The sequence below is a fragment of the Coregonus clupeaformis genome, chromosome 14 (assembly GCF_020615455.1).
Source record: "Coregonus clupeaformis isolate EN_2021a chromosome 14, ASM2061545v1, whole genome shotgun sequence".
Classification (NCBI taxonomy): Eukaryota; Metazoa; Chordata; class Actinopteri; order Salmoniformes; family Salmonidae; genus Coregonus; species Coregonus clupeaformis.
Genome location: NC_059205.1, coordinates 12,753,091 through 12,771,779, shown reverse-complemented (window position 1 = coordinate 12,771,779; position 18,689 = coordinate 12,753,091). Strand labels below are relative to the sequence as shown.

The 18,689-nt window shown below is 46.6% G+C and overlaps 1 protein-coding gene across 1 annotated transcript in view; it reads left to right on the top strand.

Annotated features, from left to right (window-relative positions):
- LOC121580779 (calsyntenin-2) overlaps positions 1–18,689 on the top strand; it is a 257,312-nt gene that overhangs the window by 83,156 nt on the left and 155,467 nt on the right. Inside the window, exon 2 of the mRNA XM_041895810.1 lies at positions 18,195–18,317. Within this exon, the coding sequence (XP_041751744.1) occupies positions 18,195–18,317 (123 nt within the window). The remainder of the gene's footprint in view (positions 1–18,194; positions 18,318–18,689) is intronic.

Genomic DNA, 18,689 nt, shown 5'->3' with positions numbered 1-18,689 from the left:
CACCTTGGGCAGGACCCACTATTTACTTTCACACTTGTCCTGGGGCTTTAGGACTCTTTAACCATGATGAATGTTACCTCTCAAAAATGCCTCCTCTTGCAAGTTAAACTCCTGAGGGGTAATCCCTCAATTCTTCCCCTATCTCTCTACTACATACAGTACTGGTATGTAGCTAAGTAGCTAGCTCATATTTTGGCTGTACCTACGGGGAAACTAAGGGCAGGGTTTGTGGGTTTTCAGCTGTTTCGTAAAATGACATGAAACACCCACAAACTGTGTTCAGGTGGGTCTTCATGGTTCCGTAATGCAAGGAAAGTTTGGCAACAACAAAGACAGGGATCCAGAAATAAGGCTTACCCAAGGAAAACGTTCTTAGACAGATAGACTATTTCACGGTAAATAGCGTTGGAGCAGCACTTAACCCACAGCCTGTGTTTAAGGCAGAGATGTGTTGAAATTGATGTATTTTGAGGTGCAGTTTCTGTTGTTTTCCTTGCATTTCCTGTTTTCTTCTAGTTCCTCTAGACGTGTTAGACTGTGAATCAGCTTGTCACTGGGGTGTTTTACCCACAGGGAAATGTGGTAGGGATGTTTTGTTTGGAGTTAGGCCTACTTCAGTCCTATCTCAATATAGTACCTTAGTTCATCGTCATGGTCGTTGTCATGGTCCGTCATAACCTTCATCACTCTTATTTCCTCTATTGTCCTCTTCCTCCTCATCTTCTCTGTCACTGCCAACCACGTCACATCACCTCGTTCCAGCACTTCATTCAAACCCTGGGACACCTTGCTGTGTGGCTTTTCTGGGAAACTGTGAAAGGCACACTGGAGATGTGCAAACTAAGCCCCCTTCCACAGGCCCCACTCCCCCTGAGCCCTAAGACAGACAGACTGACAGACAGACGGGCTCAGATCTGAAGTGTGAATGATGAGACAGAAGGGAGGTTATTGCTAAATCCATGACTGCAGGCGTAGTGTCGCACTGGAGCGTGAGTGTTTCACTGAGTGTGAAAGCTGAATGTCAAGTCAGCAGCTACCTAGAGCATCGACCTGGACCCCTTTGATTTATAAGCAGTTTTGACAAAAGGAACCGGAGATGTGAGATCACAAATGGGTAAAACGTGTTATTTTTTCAGTTTCATCTCGTCGTAGCGATCGAGTGCTTGGCGAGGTGGCCTCCGGTATTCACACTCCCTCGCTGAGAGCTTTAAAAGCCTTGTTCTATCTGAACCTTTTACAAGGTTAATTAATTGATTATTGGATAAAGTGAGCCCCATTCAAGGCTGCCGGTCGAAAGGGTTTGACCTCAATAGCCGTTAAAAACGACTACTGAAAGGTGACAGCCATGGTAAGACAAGGGTAGTGGATACTGTAGCTCAATCCCTGAACTGGGAAAAGAAAATGAGTTCAAACAGTAAAATGGTGGCTGCTCAGCATCCTGCCTTTATGGACAACACTCAGGAGATGGTCATATGTACTGTTAACAAAATGGCCTCCCCCTTTTCTTTCCCCTTGCCACTTTCTCCGAAGCTTGCTCGTTGGTTGGTTCTGTGCCAGGTTGGCTTTGTGATGAATTTGTGACAATTGTATTTGTAAAAAGTGCCGTGCAAATAGAAAGTGATTGGTTGATTAATTGAAAACAGTTGGTCTTATCTGCACAGACACTGTCAAGTCACTCTCAATACGTGTTGACATCCCATGGCTGGAGACATTGCTTTCCCCTCTAGCTAGATTGGTTGGCGGATTGGATAATGGATTGAGACAGACTATTGGAAAGGGACATTACGGTCTCCACTACTAAGGGAGAATGGGAGGAGGACCAAGTCCCAGCAGTAATTTTAATATGAAGCTTTTCAAATGTCCAGAGACCCTGTGAGTTAGCAAACAATCCCAGTGTCTAACAGATACAGGAGCCCGAGGATTCTCTGTGGCTAAATGCATTTTCATTCAATTCAGCAGGCGACAGACACTGCCGGTCTTCGCTGACACTTGCCTCACCACCCTTCCACTGCCTACTGTCAATAGAGATATCACTTTCTCCTTCTTCTCCTCCACATTCCACCTTGTTGCTCTCTATCCAATTTCACTCTTCTCCTTTCAAATCTTTCCATTCTCCCACTTCAGTCACCAGTCAGTGTGACTAAACAACAAAAAACGAAGTCATCATTCAAGCTCGACGTCGACTCGTTTCGGTTGGCACATAATCACAGTCATTGGGCTTTCCAGGACTTTTAATTATGAAAGAAGCCATTCTACATATCGGAACCCAGAAGAATGGGCTTATTATTGAGTGCAATTATGCAACACAGAGAGCCAAGTGTTTCTGGGATTCAATATCTCTCTCGTTTTACTGGATTTTGCCAACCTTTCTGATGGCAGACAATTGACATTTCAAAGCCCTCTTGGGTTTCCGTGCTGACACCAGTTAAATGCCGAAGTTGAGAAAATACTCTATTAATAGAAAATATGCAGTTGAATGTTTGTTTGAAGTCTAATCAAACTAATTACATTTTTATTTTTACATTTTTAGTCATTTAGCAGACGCTCTTATCCAGAGCGACATACAGTTAGTGAGTGCATACATTTTCATACTGAAAATTAATTAATTAATCTTCTAGAAGCTGATTGGCCCAGGCTGCCAATGGGCACAACAGAAAGAACTCTGTGAGATATATTACTTCTTTCTATAATGTCTTTCTCCAAAGAGACGCCATCATTCATCTACAGTGGGGAGAACAAGTATTTGATACACTGCCGATTTTGCAGGTTTTCCTACTTACAAAGCATGTAGAGGTCTGTCATTTTTATCATAGGTACACTTCAACTATGAGAGACGGAATCTAAAACAAAAATCCAGAAAATCACATTGTATGATTTTTAATTAATTAATTTGCATTTTATTGCATGACATAAGTATTTGATCACCTACCAACCAGTAAGAATTCCGGCTCTCACAGACCTGTTAGTTTTTCTTTAAGAAGCCCTCCTGTTCTCCACTCATTACCTGTATTAACTGCACCTGTTTGAACTCGTTACCTGTATAAAAGACACCTGTCCACACACTCAATCAAACAGACTCCAACCTCTCCACAATGGCCAAGACCAGAGAGCTGTGTAAGGACATCAGGGATAAAATTGTAGACCTGCACAAGGCTGGGATGGGCTACAGGACAATAGGCAAGCAGCTTGGTGAGAAGGCAACAACTGTTGGCGCAATTATTAGAAAATGGAAGAAGTTCAAGATGACGGTCAATCACCCTCGGTCTGGGGCTCCATGCAAGATCTCACCTCGTGGGGCATCAATGATCATGAGGAAGGTGAGGGATCAGCCCAGAACTACACGGCAGGACCTGGTCAATGACCTGAAGAGAGCTGGGACCACAGTCTCAAAGAAAACCATTAGTAACACACTACGCCATCATGGATTAAAATCCTGCAGCGCACGCAAGGTCCCCCTGCTCAAGCCAGCGCATGTCCAGGCCCGTCTGAATTTTGCCAATGACCATCTGGATGATCCAGAGGAGGAATGGGAGAAGGTCATGTGGTCTAATGAGACAAAAATAGAGCTTTTTGGTCTAAACTCCACTCGCTGTGTTTGGAGGAAGAAGAAGGATGAGTACAACCTCAAGAACACCATCCCAACCGTGAAGCATGGAGGTGGAAACATCATTCTTTGGGGATGCTTTTCTGCAAAGGGGACAGGACAACTGCACCGTATTGAGGGGAGGATGGATGGGGCCATGTATCGCGAAATCTTGGCCAACAACCTCCTTCCCTCAGTAAGAGCATTGAAAATGTGTCATGGCTGGGTCTTCCAGCATGACAACGACCCGAAACACATAGCCAGGGCAACTAAGGAGTGGCTCCGTAAGAAGCATCTCAAGGTCCTGGAGTGGCCTAGCCAGTCTCCAGACCTGAACCCAATAGAACATCTTTGGAGGGAGCTGAAAGTCCGTATTGCCCAGCGACAGCCCCAAAACCTGAAGGATCCGGAGAAGGTCTGTATGGAGGAGTGGGCCAAAATCCCTGCTGCAGTGTGTGCAAACCTGGTCAAGACCTACAGGAAACGTATGATCTCTGTAATTGCAAACAAAGGTTTCTGTACCAAATATTAAGTTCTGCTTTTCTGATGTATCAAATACTTATGTCATGCAATAAAATGCAAATTAATTACTTAAAAATCATACAATGTGATTTTCTGGATTTTTGTTTTAGATTCTGTCTCTCACAGTTGAAGTGTACCTATGATAAAAATTACAGACCTCTACATGTTTTGTAAGTAGGAAAACCTGCTGTCACGACCGTCTTCAAAAGGAGCAGACCAAAGCGCAGCGCGTTGAGTGAACATGACTTTATTAGAGTAAAGACACGAACGACAAAACAATAAACCAAGACGGCTAGTGAAGTCCACAGTTACAAATACTGAATACGGAACAAAAACCCACAACACCCACAGGAAAACATACAGATAAATATGGCTCCCAATCAGAGATAACGAGCCGACAGCTGACACTCGTTACCTCCGATTGGGAGTCATTGAACCCAACAAAGAAATACAACACATAGAACCACCCAACCAAACAAAACACCACGAAACGAACACACCCTGGCTCAACACACAAAGTCCCGGAGCCAGAGCGTGACAGTACCCCCCCCTAAAGGCGCGGACTGCGACCGCGCCTCAATAAGGCTAAACAAGGGAGGGCTGGGTGGGCATACCTCTTCAGCGGTGGTTCTGGCTCTGGCCGTGGTCCCCACCCCACCAAAGTCACTACCCGCTTACGTAGCCTCCTCCACATGACCACCCCCCAACTAAACCCCCACTGGATTAAGGGGGCGGCACCGGACTAAAGGGCAGCACCGGACTAAGGGGCAGCACCGGACTAAGGGGCAGCACCGGACTAAGGGGCAGTACCGGACTAAGGGGCAGCACCAGGATAAGGGCAGCACCGGGCTAAGGGACAGCACCGGACTCAATGGCGGATCCTGGCTGGCTGGCTCTGGCGGATCCTGGCTGGACGGCTCATGGCTGGCTGAAGGATCTGGCTGCTCATGGCTGGCTGACGGATCTGGCTGCTCATGGCTGGCTGACGGATCTGGCTGCTCATGGCTGGCCGACGGATCTGGCTGCTCATGGCTGGCCGACGGATCTGGCTGCTCATGGCTGGCTGACGGATCTGGCTGCTCATGGCCGGCTGACGGATCTGGCTGCTCATGGCTGGCGGAAGGCTCTGGCTGATCCTGTCTGGCGGAAGGCTCTGGCTGATCCTGTCTGGCGGAAGGCTCTGGCTGATCCTGTCTGGCGGAAGGCTCTAGCGGCTCCCGGTCTGGCGGACGGCTCTGAAGGCTCATGGCAGACGGGCGGCTTTGCAGGCTCCGTACAGACGGGCAGTTCATGCAGCGCTTGGCAGACGGACAGTTCAGACGGCGTTGGGCAGACAGGCAGTTCAGGCGCCGTTGGGCAGACGGGCAGTTCAAGCGCCGTTAGGCAGACGGGCAGTTCAGGCGCCGTTGGGCAGGCGGCAGACTCTGGCCGTCTGAGGCGCACCGTAGGCCTGGTGCGTGGTGCCGGAACTGGAGGTACCGGGCTGAGGACACGCATCTCAGGGCTAGTGCGGGGAGAAGGAACAGGCCGGACCGGGCTGGCGACGCGCACCGTAGGTTTGGTGCGAGTGGCAGGAACAGGCCGGGTCGGGCTGGCGACGCGCACCGTAGACTTGGTGCGGGTGGCAGGAACAGGCCGGACCGGGCTGGCGACGCGCACCGTAGGTTTGGTGCGAGTGGCAGGAACAGGCCGGGTCGGGCTGGCGACGCGCACCGTAGGTTTGGTGCGAGTGGCAGGAACAGGCCGGGCTGGGCTGGCGACGCACACCGTAGGTTCTGTGCGTGGAGCAGGAACAGGCCGGGCTGGGCTGGCGACGCACACCGTAGGTTCTGTGCGTGGAGCAGGAACAGGCCGGGCTGGGCTGGCGACGCACACCGTAGGTTCTGTGCGTGGAGCAGGAACAGGCCGGGCTGGGCTGGCGACGCACACCTTAGGTTCTGTGCGTGGAGCAGGAACAGGCCGGGCTGGGCTGGCGACGCACACCGTAGGTTCTGTGCGTGGAGCAGGAACAGGCCGGGCTGGGCTGGCGACGCACACCGTAGGTTCTGTGCGTGGAGCAGGAACAGGCCGGGCTGGGCTGGCGACGCACACCGTAGGTTCTGTGCGTGGAGCAGGAACAGGCCGGGCTGGACTGGCGACGCACACCGTGGGCTTGATGCGTGGAGTAGGAACAGGCCGGTCCGTACTGGGAACACACACCACTGGCTTTAACTGGGGATCAGGAACGGGCCGGACCGGACTGGTAACACACATCAGTCTCTCACGCCGCGTCGCAACAACTTCCCTTCCTCTACTCGCCAATGGCTCCCGTAATCCGATAGCCTTCTCTCCACGTCTCCCTGTGGCAGCCTCCTGCTGCCCAGCCGCCTAGCCATGTGCCCCCCAAAAAACTTTTTTGGGGTTGCCTCTCGTCCTTCCAACGATGACCCTGCTGACGCCGTTGCTCCTCTCTCGCCAGGGCCTTGATCTTCCCCCAAGGTCCCTTGCCCCCGAGCATGTCCTCCCAGGACCACGATTTGCCCACCTGGGCCATCGCCAGCCTCTCGATCTCCTTACCAGGCGCCTCCTCCCATGTCCAGTCTCTTTGCTCCTGGACACGCTGCTTGGTCCTTTTATGGTGGGTTTTTCTGTCACGACCGTCTTCAAAAGGAGCAGACCAAAGCGCAGCGCGTTGAGTGAACATGACTTTATTAGAGTAAAGACACGAACGACAAAACAATAAACCAAGACGGCTAGTGAAGTCCACAGTTACAAATACTGAATACGGAACAAAAACCCACAACACCCACAGGAAAACATACAGATAAATATGGCTCCCAATCAGAGATAACGAGCCGACAGCTGACACTCGTTACCTCCGATTGGGAGTCATTGAACCCAACAAAGAAATACAACACATAGAACCACCCAACCAAACAAAACACCACGAAACGAACACACCCTGGCTCAACACACAAAGTCCCGGAGCCAGAGCGTGACACCTGCAAAATCGGCAGTGAATCAAATACTTGTTCTCCCCACTGTATATTCTATAATATGCTTTTTGTGAACATTCAACATACATAACTTAGAAACCTGTTACAGCGCTCATTCATACATTCATCATGTTAAAGATATAAGTCCAATAAGTATGTGTGGTCGTATGAGTTATATGAAGATCTAGCGCTGTCCAACTAACAGTTCACCTTTGACAACTTTATAGAGGGGAATGTTACAGAGACAACCCACTGGGAAAAAACTGGTTGAATCAACATTGTTTCCACATCATTTCAACAACAAAAAAATCAATGGGATGACGTTGAATCAACGTGGAAAACTGATTGGATTTGCAAAAAGTAATCAACGTAAGGGAATTTTGCATTTTTTACATACAACTTTTAACCTAAATCCAATGACATGGTGAAATGGTTTGTTGATTTCACATTGAATTCACCTTCGTTGACAACTCATCCAAATGCAAATAAAAACGATACGTTGAAATGACGTCTGTGCCCAGTGGGAACTGACCAGCCACAGTGGCATGCGAAAGTATTCACTCCCCTTGGAATTGTTCCTATTTTGTTGCCTTACAACCTGGAATTAAAATTGATTCGTATCATTTGATTTACACAACATGCCTACCACTTTGAAGATGCAAAATAATTTTTTTAGTGAAACAAACAAGAAAAATAAGACAAAAAAATGGAAAACTTGAGCATGCATAACTATTCACCCCCCCAAAGTCAATACTTTGTAGAGCCACCCTTTGCAGCAATTACAGCTGCAAGTCTCTTGGGGTATGTCTCTATAAGCTTGGCACATCTAGCTCTTGGATTTTTGCCCATTCTTCATGGCAAAACTGCTCCAGATCCTTCAAGTTGGATGGGTTCCGCTGGTTTACAGCAATCTTTAAGTCATACCACAGATTCTCAATTGGATTGAGGTCTGGGATTTGACTAGGCCATTCCAAATGTTTCCCCTTAAACCACTCGAGTGTTGCTTTAGCAGTATGCTTAGGGTCATTGTCCTTCTGGAAGGTGAACCTCCGTCCCAGTCTCAAATATCTGGAAGACTGAAACAGGTTTCCCTCAAGAATTTCCCTGTATTTAGCGCCATCCATCATTCCTTCAATTCTGACCAGTTTCCCAGTCCCTGCCGATGAAAAACATGGTGTTCTCGGGGTGATGAGAGGTGTTGGGTTTGCGCCAGACATAGCGTTTTCCTTGTGGCCAAAAAGCTCAATTTTAGTCTCATCTGACCAGAGTACCTTCTTCCATATGTTCGGGGAGTCTCCCACATACCTTTTGGCAATTTTTTTTATATAAGCAATGGCTTTTTTCTGGCCACTCTTCCGTAAAGCCCAGCTCTGTGGAGTGTACGGCTTAAAGTGGTCCTATGGACAGATACTCCAGTCTCCGCTGTGGAGCTTTGCAGCTCCTTCAGGGTTATCTTTGGTCTCTTTGTTGTCTCTCTGATTAATGCCCTCCGTGAGTTTTAGTGGGCGGCCCTCTCTTGGCAGGTTTGTTGTGGTGCCATATTCTTTCCATTTTTTTCATAATGGATTTAATGGTACTCCGTGGGATGTTCAAAGTTTCTGATATTTTTTTATAACCCAACCCAATCTGTACTTCTCCACAATTTGTCCCTGACCTGTTTGGAGAGCTCCTTGGTCTTCATGGTGCCCCTTGCTTAGTGGTGTTGCACTCTGGGGCCTTTCAGAACAGGTGTATATATACTGAGATCATGTGACAGATCATGTGACTCTTAGATTTCCCACAGGTGGACTTTATTTAACTAATTATGTGACTTCTGAAGGTAATTGGTTGCACCAGATCTTATTTAGGGGCTTCATAGCAAGGGGGTGAAGACATATGCACGCACCACTTTTCCGTTATTTATTTGTTCGAATTATTTGAAACAAGTTATTTTTTTCATTTCACTTCACCAATTTTGACTATTTTGTGTATGTCCATTACATGAAATCCAAAGAAAAATCAATTTAAATTACAGGTTGTAATGCAACAAAATAGGAAAAACACCAAGGGGGATGAATACTTTTGCAAAGCACTGTATCTGTTCACTAGGAGGGTTCCTAATATGGATGCCTTACTTTTCAAATATTAATGGGAAGGCAATCTCTGTTGGGGACACTTTTGCCACCAACAATATCCAAAACTGTTGACACATCCTAGCTCAAACAATCCTCCTGACTCACCAAACATGCTGTCCTACTTTCTTCAGTCTCAACATGGAGCTACCCAGGTCTTGGTGTACTCTCTCTCTGGTGGTTAGTGTAGAGCCGAGGGCATTCACACAAACAGATAGGAGGTAAATCAGTATGAGTCTTGTGCCGTCACTCTCCTTCTCCACTCTCCCCAGGGGGTTCTATTGGCAGCAGGGACTGTTAAAGTCCAGCCTGGCCCTGGATGGTGTCAATCACCCTTATGCAATATTCCTGACACACGGTCCTTGTATACCACAGTGTCCTTGTATACTACAGTGTCCTCAAATACCACAGTGTCCTCAAATACCTATTCAAGTACATTTTTATTTGTCACATGCTTCGTAAACAACAGATGTAGACTAAAAGTGAAATGCTTACTTACAGGTCCTTTTCCAACAATGCAGAGTTAAAGATAAAGATACAAAATTAAATAAAATATTGAAATAGTGACACAAGGAACAAATACACTGTGAATACCTAATAACAATAAGGAGTAAAGGTTAAATGGCTCTATATACAGGTAGTACCAGTACCGAGTCGATGTGCAAGGGTACGAGCTAATTGAGGTAGCTATGTACATATAGGTAGAGGTTAAGTGACTGGGCAACAGGATAGATAATAGACAGTAGTAGCAGCGTATGTGGTGAGTGTGAATGTGCGTGTGAATGTGTGTGGGTGTGGCGTCAGTATGCATGTGTGTGGGTGCTATGTGTGTGTGGGCGTATGTAGTGTGTGTGTGTGTGTGTGTGTTGGGATGTCAGTGTAAGTATGTGTGCGTGTGTGGGTAGAGTTCAGTGTGTGTGCAGAGAGTCAGTGCAACAGAGTTAGTGCAGAAAAGGGTCAATGCAGTTAGCCATTTCATTAGCTATTCAGCAGTCTTGTTTAGCAGTATTATGGCTTGGGGTAGAAGCTGTTCAGGGTCCTGTTGGTTCCAGACTTGGTGCACTGGTAACTCTTGCCGTGCGGTAGCAGAGAGAACAGTTTATGGCTTGGGTGGCTGGAGTCTTTGACAATTATTTGGGCCTTCCTCTGACACCACCATGTATAGAGGTCCTGGATGGCAGGGAGCTCAGCCCCAGTGATGTACTGGACCGTACACACTACCCTCTGTAGCGCCTTGCGGTCGGATGCCGATCAGTTGCCGTACCAAGCGGTGATGCAGCCAGTCAAGATGCTCTCAATGGTGCAGCTGTATAACTTTTTGAGGATCAGAGGGCCCATGCCAAATCTTTTCAGCCTCCTGAGGGGGAAGAGGCACTAACGTGCCCTCTTCACAATTGTGTGGGAGTGTGTAGACCATGTTCATTTCTTAGTGATGTGGACACCGAGGACCTTGAAGCTCTCGACCCGCTCCACTACAGCCCCATCGATGTGGATGGGGGCGAGCTCGCCCCTCTGTTTTCTGTAGTCATCATATACCACAGTGTTCTTATATACCACAGTGTCCCAAAATATCACAGTGTCATCATATACCACAGTGTCCTCAAATACCAGTGTCATTACATTTTACATTTACATTTACGTCATTTAGCAGACGCTCTTATCCAGAGCGACTTACAAATAGGTGCATTCACCTTATAGCCAGTGGGATCACCACTTTACAATGTTTTTTGTATTTAAAAAAAATAAAAAATTGGGTTGGGGTAAGGATTACTTTATCCTATCCCAGGTATTCCTTAAAGAGGTGGGGTTTCAAATGTCTCCGGAAGGTGGTGAGTGACTCCGCTGTCCTGGCGTCGTGAGGGAGCTTGTTCCACCATTGGGGTGCCAGAGCAGCGAACAGTTTTGACTGGGCTGAGCGGGAACTATGCTTCCGCAGAGGTAGGGGAGCCAGCAGGCCAGAGGTGGATGAACGCAATACCCTCGTTTGGGTGTAGGGACTGATCAGAGCCTGAAGGTACGGAGGTGCCGTTCCCCTCACAGCTCCGTAGGCAAGCACCATGGTGGGAGGAGAATGTGGCAAAGAGCTTCATAGGGTTAGAGGCAGATGCTTGGAATTTAGAGTGGTAGAAAGTGGCCTTAGCAGCAGAAACAGATGAAGAAAATGTAGAGAGGAGGGAGTGAAAAGATGCCAGGTCTGCAGGGAGTCTAGTTTTCTTCCATTTCCGCTCAGCTGCCCGGAGCTCTGTTCTGTGAGCTCGCAATGAGTCATCAAGCCACGGAGCTGGAGGGGAGGACCGAGCCGGCCGGGAGGATAGGGGACATAGAGAGTCAAAGGATGCAGAAAGGGAGGAGAGGAGGGTTGAGGAGGCAGAATCAGGAGATTGGAGGGAGAAGGATTGAGCAGAGGGAAGAGATGATAGGATGGAAGAGGAGAGAGTAGCGGGAGAGAGAGAGCGAAGGTTGCGATGGCGCATTACCATCTGTGTAGGGGCAGAGTGAGTAGTGTTGGAGGAGAGCGAGAGAGAAAAGGATACAAAGTAGTGGTCGGAGACATGGAGGGGAGTTGCAGTGAGATTAGTAGAAGAACAGCATCTAGTAAAGATGAGGTCAAGCGTATTGCCTGCCTTGTGAGTAGGGGGGGACGGTGAGAGGGTGAGGTCAAAAGAGGAGAGGAGTGGAAAGAAGGAGGCAGAGAGAAATTAGTCAAATGTAGACGTAGGGAGGTTGAAATCCCCCAGAACTGTGAGGGGTGAGCCATCCTCAGGAAAGGAACTTATCAAGGCGTCAAGCTCATTGATGAACTCTCCAAGGGAACCTGGAGGGCGATAGATGACAAGGATATTAAGCTTAAATGGGCTAGTGACTGTGACAGCATGGAATTCAAATGAGGAGATAGACAGATGGGTCAGGGGAAAAATTGAGAATGTCCACTTGGGAGAGATGAGGATTCCTGTGCCACCACCCCGCTGACCAGATGCTCTCGGGGTATGCGAGAACACATGGTCAGACGAGGAGAGAGCAGTAGGAGTAGCAGTGTTTTCAGTGGTAATCCATTTTTCCGTCAGCGCCAAGAAGTCGAGGGACTGGAGGGTAGCATAGGCTGAGATGAACTCTGCCTTGTTGGCAGCAGAACGGCAGTTCCAGAGGCTGCCTGAGACCTGGAACTCCACGTGGGTGGTGCGTGCAGGGACCACCAGGTTAGAGAGGCAGCAGCCACGCAGTGTGAGGCATTTGTGTAGCCTGTGCAGAGAGGAGAGAACAGGGATAGGCAGAGGCATAGTTGACAGGCTGCAGCAGATGGCTACAATAATGCAGAGGAGATCGGAATGAAATGAACTAAACATCTGGGAAAGGAGAGAGCGGGGCCTCCCTCACCACAACTCCCAAATATAACTCTCCCAACTTCCACCTCAGAAACTATAATTGTTGTAAACTACAGCGGTTCAATGTTTTCTAGGAATAGACTAACTTAGTTTATTCAGCTAGCTAACTAGGTGCAGTATTATTCCGTGAAAATCGTCCGGGCACTTAGTCATAAGACGCCACAGCCAGCTAGCATGCCGGACTCCAACAACACGGTTTAGCGCCAATACTCGGCCACAACAAACCACCAGTGTATCAACACGCAAGCAGATCGTTCGTGTCCGTGTCTAACGTTGTGGGTTAGTCCCTGACAGCTTGAGCGAGTCCGTCATCAACTTATTCAGCCAGTTAGTTAGCTAGAATAGTTAGCAAACTAGCTAGCCATTGCTTTCAGACAAAGAAGAACCCCTCCTTTCACGGCACGAACACACAGAGAGAGCCAAACTAACGTTAACTAGTCACCCATGTCCCGAATTCCTTGAACGACTCGGGCTATCAATATGTAAAAAACAAAACACAAATGTAGGTTATGACTTACCCCTAGCAGCTACTGTTAGCTAGCCAAGTGCAAAGCTAGCCACTGAATTGACTCAGCCAGTTCGCGTCTGTTCGCTCGGTCAGCTATTGTTTACTAGTAGCTATCCAGGTAGCAACAAGCTAGCTAAATTTCAAGCACAGTAGCCACTTGCTACCTAACGTTAACGGTTCAGACAATGAGGTTAGAAAACAGCTGAATGGTAGGCAATTATTGTATGTAATTATTGTAGGCAGCCAGCTGGCGTAATTACAGGCACTCTCAGGCGTGAAACAACTATACCGTTGCTAATAGCTACTCGCCAGCTAGTCCAGGTGGTGGGTTAGCTAGCTAGCTTCGTGCTACACCAGGCACAGCCGAATACAATACTAACCTACAATAATTACATACAACAACCCACGATAACTACCTACAATACCTAACTACAATCTAAATACATAGTTTAAGCCTTACTCGACAAAGCCCAAGCTATGTATAAAGCCAAGCTTACCCGACGCCAAGCTTACCCGACGACCTCCTCCTTCCTCCTTCCTACACAAATGTACCACATATACCACAGTGTTCTCATATACCATAGTGTTCTCATATACCACAGTTTTCTCACAGTGTTCTCATATACCACAGTGTTCTCATATACCACAGTGTTCTCATATACCACAGTGTTGCCATATACCACAGTGTTCTCACAGGGTTCTCATATACCACAGTGTTCTGATATACCAAAGTGTTCTCATATAACACAGTGTTCTCATATACCACAGTGTTCTCACAGTGTTCTCATATACCACAGTGTTCTCACAGTGTTCTCATATACCACAGTGTTCTCATAGTGTCCTCATAAACCACAGTGCCATCATATACCACAGTGTCCTCATATGACACCTGCTCTAAGGCAAAATGGAGACGCATTATTTGATTAAGCAGGCAGCAAAAAACGCTTGTGTCTTTCAGTACAATATCTACATTGTAGACAGCCACCCTCACATTGTTATTTACATTTTAGTCATTTAGCAGACGCTCTTATCCAGAGCGACTTACAGTTAGTGAGTGCATACATTTTCATACTGGCCCCCCGTGGGAAACGAACCCACAACCCTGGCGTTGCAAGCTCCATGCTCTACCAACTGAGCTACAGGGGACCTGATTATGGCAAGTAAATTAATTCAGAATCTCCTAGAGCTAATTGTCTTTGCAGTAGGTTTGTATGACTCATCGTTGATAAAGACCAGAGTTTATGGCCTCTTTAATGAGTGTTTAAGAACAACACTGGCCAATATCGTCATGTCCCTGTAGATATGTAGAACGCTGAACTAAAGATTGGGAAGCATCTTTATTGGGCTTAATGTATCTGAAAATGACCCCCAGGCTCCTTCCAACTCACTCAGTTCTGCTTAATGTGCAGGTATTGGCGCGTCTCGAGTCAATATGCATAATCACTCTTTTCCTATTAGTCATTTAGTAAATGTTTTGCTTGACTGTTTCTCTGAGTGGATATTCACTGTGCTAAAGAAATGAGTGAGTCGGTCCCTAATGCTGCCGTTGGAAATAGGGTCGGACGCCAGTCTGATTGGGTTAGCTTTAGCTCAATGGCAGCTAAAAGGAGGATAGTCGATTTGGTCATGGGGATTTGCTAATCCTTACGTTCTGTACTGTGTGATTTATTGGTTGATCCTGCACGAGAGTTGGGGGTGGTAGAGTTGGGGCTTTACTGTATATGGGGGATTTGATGCCCTTTGGCGATCAAACCCTTTGGCGATCAAACCCTTTGGCGATCAAACCCTTTGGCGATCAGACATCAAATCCAATTTAGCTCACACATATGCAGAAATGTGTGACGTCACTAAGTGTAGCTAGGTAGCTCACATGCCATAACCTAATGGGGTCTGCTACTCTCTAGTCGCAATTAACACCTGTTTTCCCTGAGCTCTTGACATTGTGAATGTACCCTTTAGCACCCCGAGGCAACCATCTTAACCGACAGTACCATAATCCCTGTTCCCTTATGCATATCACTGTGCAATGTGTTGCGTTCAAGAGCACATCATTCCCAGTGGTTGAAAGTGAGATCAAGTGTGGGAGTCATTTCGCTACAGCCCAGAATGACGCATCCCAGCCGTTACACTGAAATCAGTAGCTGTGAGAGACCAACAATTTAAATGCCATTACCCATAGGCTCAGAGTTAATGTTGTCCCTTCATAGCAGAATGTGGTAAACCATTGATGTCTTTGTATTAAGTCTTAATTACAGATCCAGTTTCATACCCTGGAAAGGTTAGTTTTGTTGATCATCATTCTTGCACAAAGTTTAAATAGTATGCAACGGTGTGAGGGAATTTAATTAAACGGTGTGAGGAAATATAATTAAACGGTGTGAAGAAATATAATTAAACGGTGTGAGGAAATATAATTAGACAAAGCAATTATCCCAAAACAAATCCTCTCTCTGTCTTTCTGTTTCTTTCCATCTCTCTCTCTCTCTCCATCTCTTTGCTCTCTTTCTCCATCCCTCTTCTCTCTGATCTCACTGTCTCTCTCTCCATCCCTTTTCCCTCTCCCTCTCTCTTCCCTCTCCCTGTCTCTGTCTCCCCCTCACACTGTTGCTACATGTCCTGGTCACGCCCAGGTAGCCAGGTTACAATGCCCAGCATTACAGCAGGGTGTATTCTGGTCACAGATTAGTGTTGCATCATTTCGAGGGAACACTGTAACATTTTCCATCCATCCCGCCGATTCTGTGTCGTGGGTCTCAATGTTTAATTACCAGCCAGAATGCTGACTGGGACTTTCATTATACGAGGGCACGGGGAGGTCACGGTGCAGATTTACACACGCTCAGGTCCCTTCCCTAATGCTCAACCAGGTTTTATTAGAGACGCTTAAAATGTGGATTTATTTATTCTGCTGGATAAATAATGTAGTCTAGAAAAACAAGATACTGTTCCCAGCTGAATGCTGTGTGTCTGTGTATTGACTCACAGGCAGACGTGTTACTTCGTCTTGGACCTGCGGTTTTCGACTCTCTCTCTCTCTCGCCTCTCTCTCTCTCTCTCTCTCTCTCTCTCTCTCTCTCTCTCTCTTTATCGCTCTCTCTCTCTATCTCTCTCTTTATCGCTCTCTCTCTCTCTCTTTTTCTCTCTCTCTCTCTCTCTCTCTCTCGCTCTCTCTCTCTGTGAATTGTTTGTGAACCCTTTCATGTTCTCTTCCTCGGTTTGTATGTCTTCCCTTTATCTTGACTTTCTATCAGTGGTTCTTCTAATCAGACAATGCCTTTAGACTGGGATTACACGCAGTACATTATTGGCGAACACTTGGAATTCAATCAAACCTGCACTGTAGACATTTATTGTTGTTGTTGTTGTTGTGCCAGACATTACAGGTCTTTTTAAGTAACATGATTAATCAGACAAAGCAATATCATTTTCATTTCAGTTGGGAATATGACAGAAAATAATTGTGGGAAAGCTAACATAAATGTTGTAGATGTATGATACTGACATTCACTGTCATTTTATATTCAGCCTGTGCCAGAGATTGCATATAGATGGCATGTTACACTAATTGAATAAGCTCCCATCACAGTGCACTATAATGCAGCACAATGACCACAGATGCCCCCATGGGTAATGGCTGAGGCATTACAGACAGAGAGAGCATATTGCACTCAGAGACACTTCTAACCTTATTAAAGCTAGAAAAACCTATCTAACCCACATCAGGGGCCGTTTATAGCATCCCGATAGGAACTAATGGAAAGCTATTAGGTCCATCCCTGCTGCAGAGTTATGCTTCTGCCTTTTTATTGGACCGGAATGTGTCAAGTTTTGTGGTTCATGATGCCGCCATCTTGCAAATGTTTTTACTGCTGGGATGTTTACTCAGTTTATGGGGCTGTTGGAGAGTTAGCATGCTAATATCCAATATGGGAGGTGATAAACATAAGAGGTTCAGCTCCAAATTGAGCGCCCCAGTGTACACTGTACATGACCGCCTGTGCGCTTGCATGTGTGTGCGTATTTCCCCTGTGCGTGTACGTGTGTGTGTACACCCTGTGTGTGTGTCTCTGAACATAAAAGTGAGGAAAGCTTTTAATTTACTCTGTCAGAGGAATTGTGTGGTGGGTTTCGAGGAAGTAATTAAATTACAGTGGATGGGCAGCACTAATCTAAAAGTGATCTTCTTACCTGTTTCACCAGACGTGTTACTTCGTCTTGGACCTGCGGTTTTCGACTCTCTCTCTCTCTCTCTCGCTCTCTCTCTCTCTCTCTCTCTCTCTCTCTCTCTCTCTCTCTCTCTCTCTCTCTCTCTCTCTCCTGCTCTCTCTCTCTCTCACTCACTCACTCACTCTGTCTCTCTCTCACTCTGTCTCACTCTGTCTCACTCTGAACATCCGAATTCTCGGCTATGAAAGCCAACTGACATTTACTCCTGAGGTGTTATACTGTTGCACCCTCTATAACCACTGTGGTTATTATCTGACCCTGCTGGTCATCTATGAACGTGTAAATGTCTTCAAGAACGATCTGGCCTAAATGGCTGACTCTTATCATCTCCACCGGCACAGCCAGAAGAGGACTGACCATCACTCGGAGCCTGGTTCCTCTCTAGGTTTCTTCCTAAGTTGCTGTCTTTGTAGGGAGTTTTACCTAGCCACTGTGCTTCTACATCCTGATTGGTTCTTTGACTATAGGCCTTTTCACATATTTGCTAACTAAATCGAAAAAGTCACACCCAGTGAGCTTTGCCTGTGGGCAATTTAAGTTGTATTTTAGTCTGTTTAGATGTGTGCATTGATCAAGGGCTTTTGTATCTGTGAGGCAAACAAAAGCAACGTCACCAGGACCTAAAATCAGATAAATGAGTTTGTTTCACAGGGATACTGTTTGGGACAGCGATGTCATATACCTTGGGATGTTAGAGAGAGAAATAGAACAGTCTATGCATATTAGCTTCATGGTTATTGATTGTACTGCTTAGCTTTTCTTTTCATGGTCATGTAAACCTCACAAAGTTTGGAACTGTGCAAGAGAAAATCGACTGACAACTTCTTTCTCTCTTTCTCTCTCTCTCTCATCACCCCTTCTCCTCCTCCTCTTTCTTCTCCACAGTGAACAAGCACAAGCCGTGGATCGAGACGTCGTACCATGGGGTGATCACAGAGAACATGGACACCGTCCTGCTGGATCCTCCCTTGGTGGCCCTGGACAAGGACGCCCCTGTCCCCTACGCAGGTAGAGAGACCACTTTCCTGTTTCCCCATCCTAATCATCCTTCAAAAGAACCCAATGCTATGGGCTCATGGTGCTTCACTGACATGCTGCACAGTAATAGCTGTTGATTTGAGGCTGTGGTTGATTGGCATAACTGGTTTGACTTCTATGAATGTCTTCCTACCCAGAATGCACTCATACTCTTTCTCACTTTGAGAGTTAGTATTTATTAAGATCCCCATTAGCTGGCAGCTACTCTCCCTGGGGTCCAAACAGGAATTACATCACAACAAAACAACAGTCTACATCATACATAAAACAATACATCATACAAGACATTATAACATTATAATTATTTTATTACAAATGTACTATATAAAATGTACAATACTA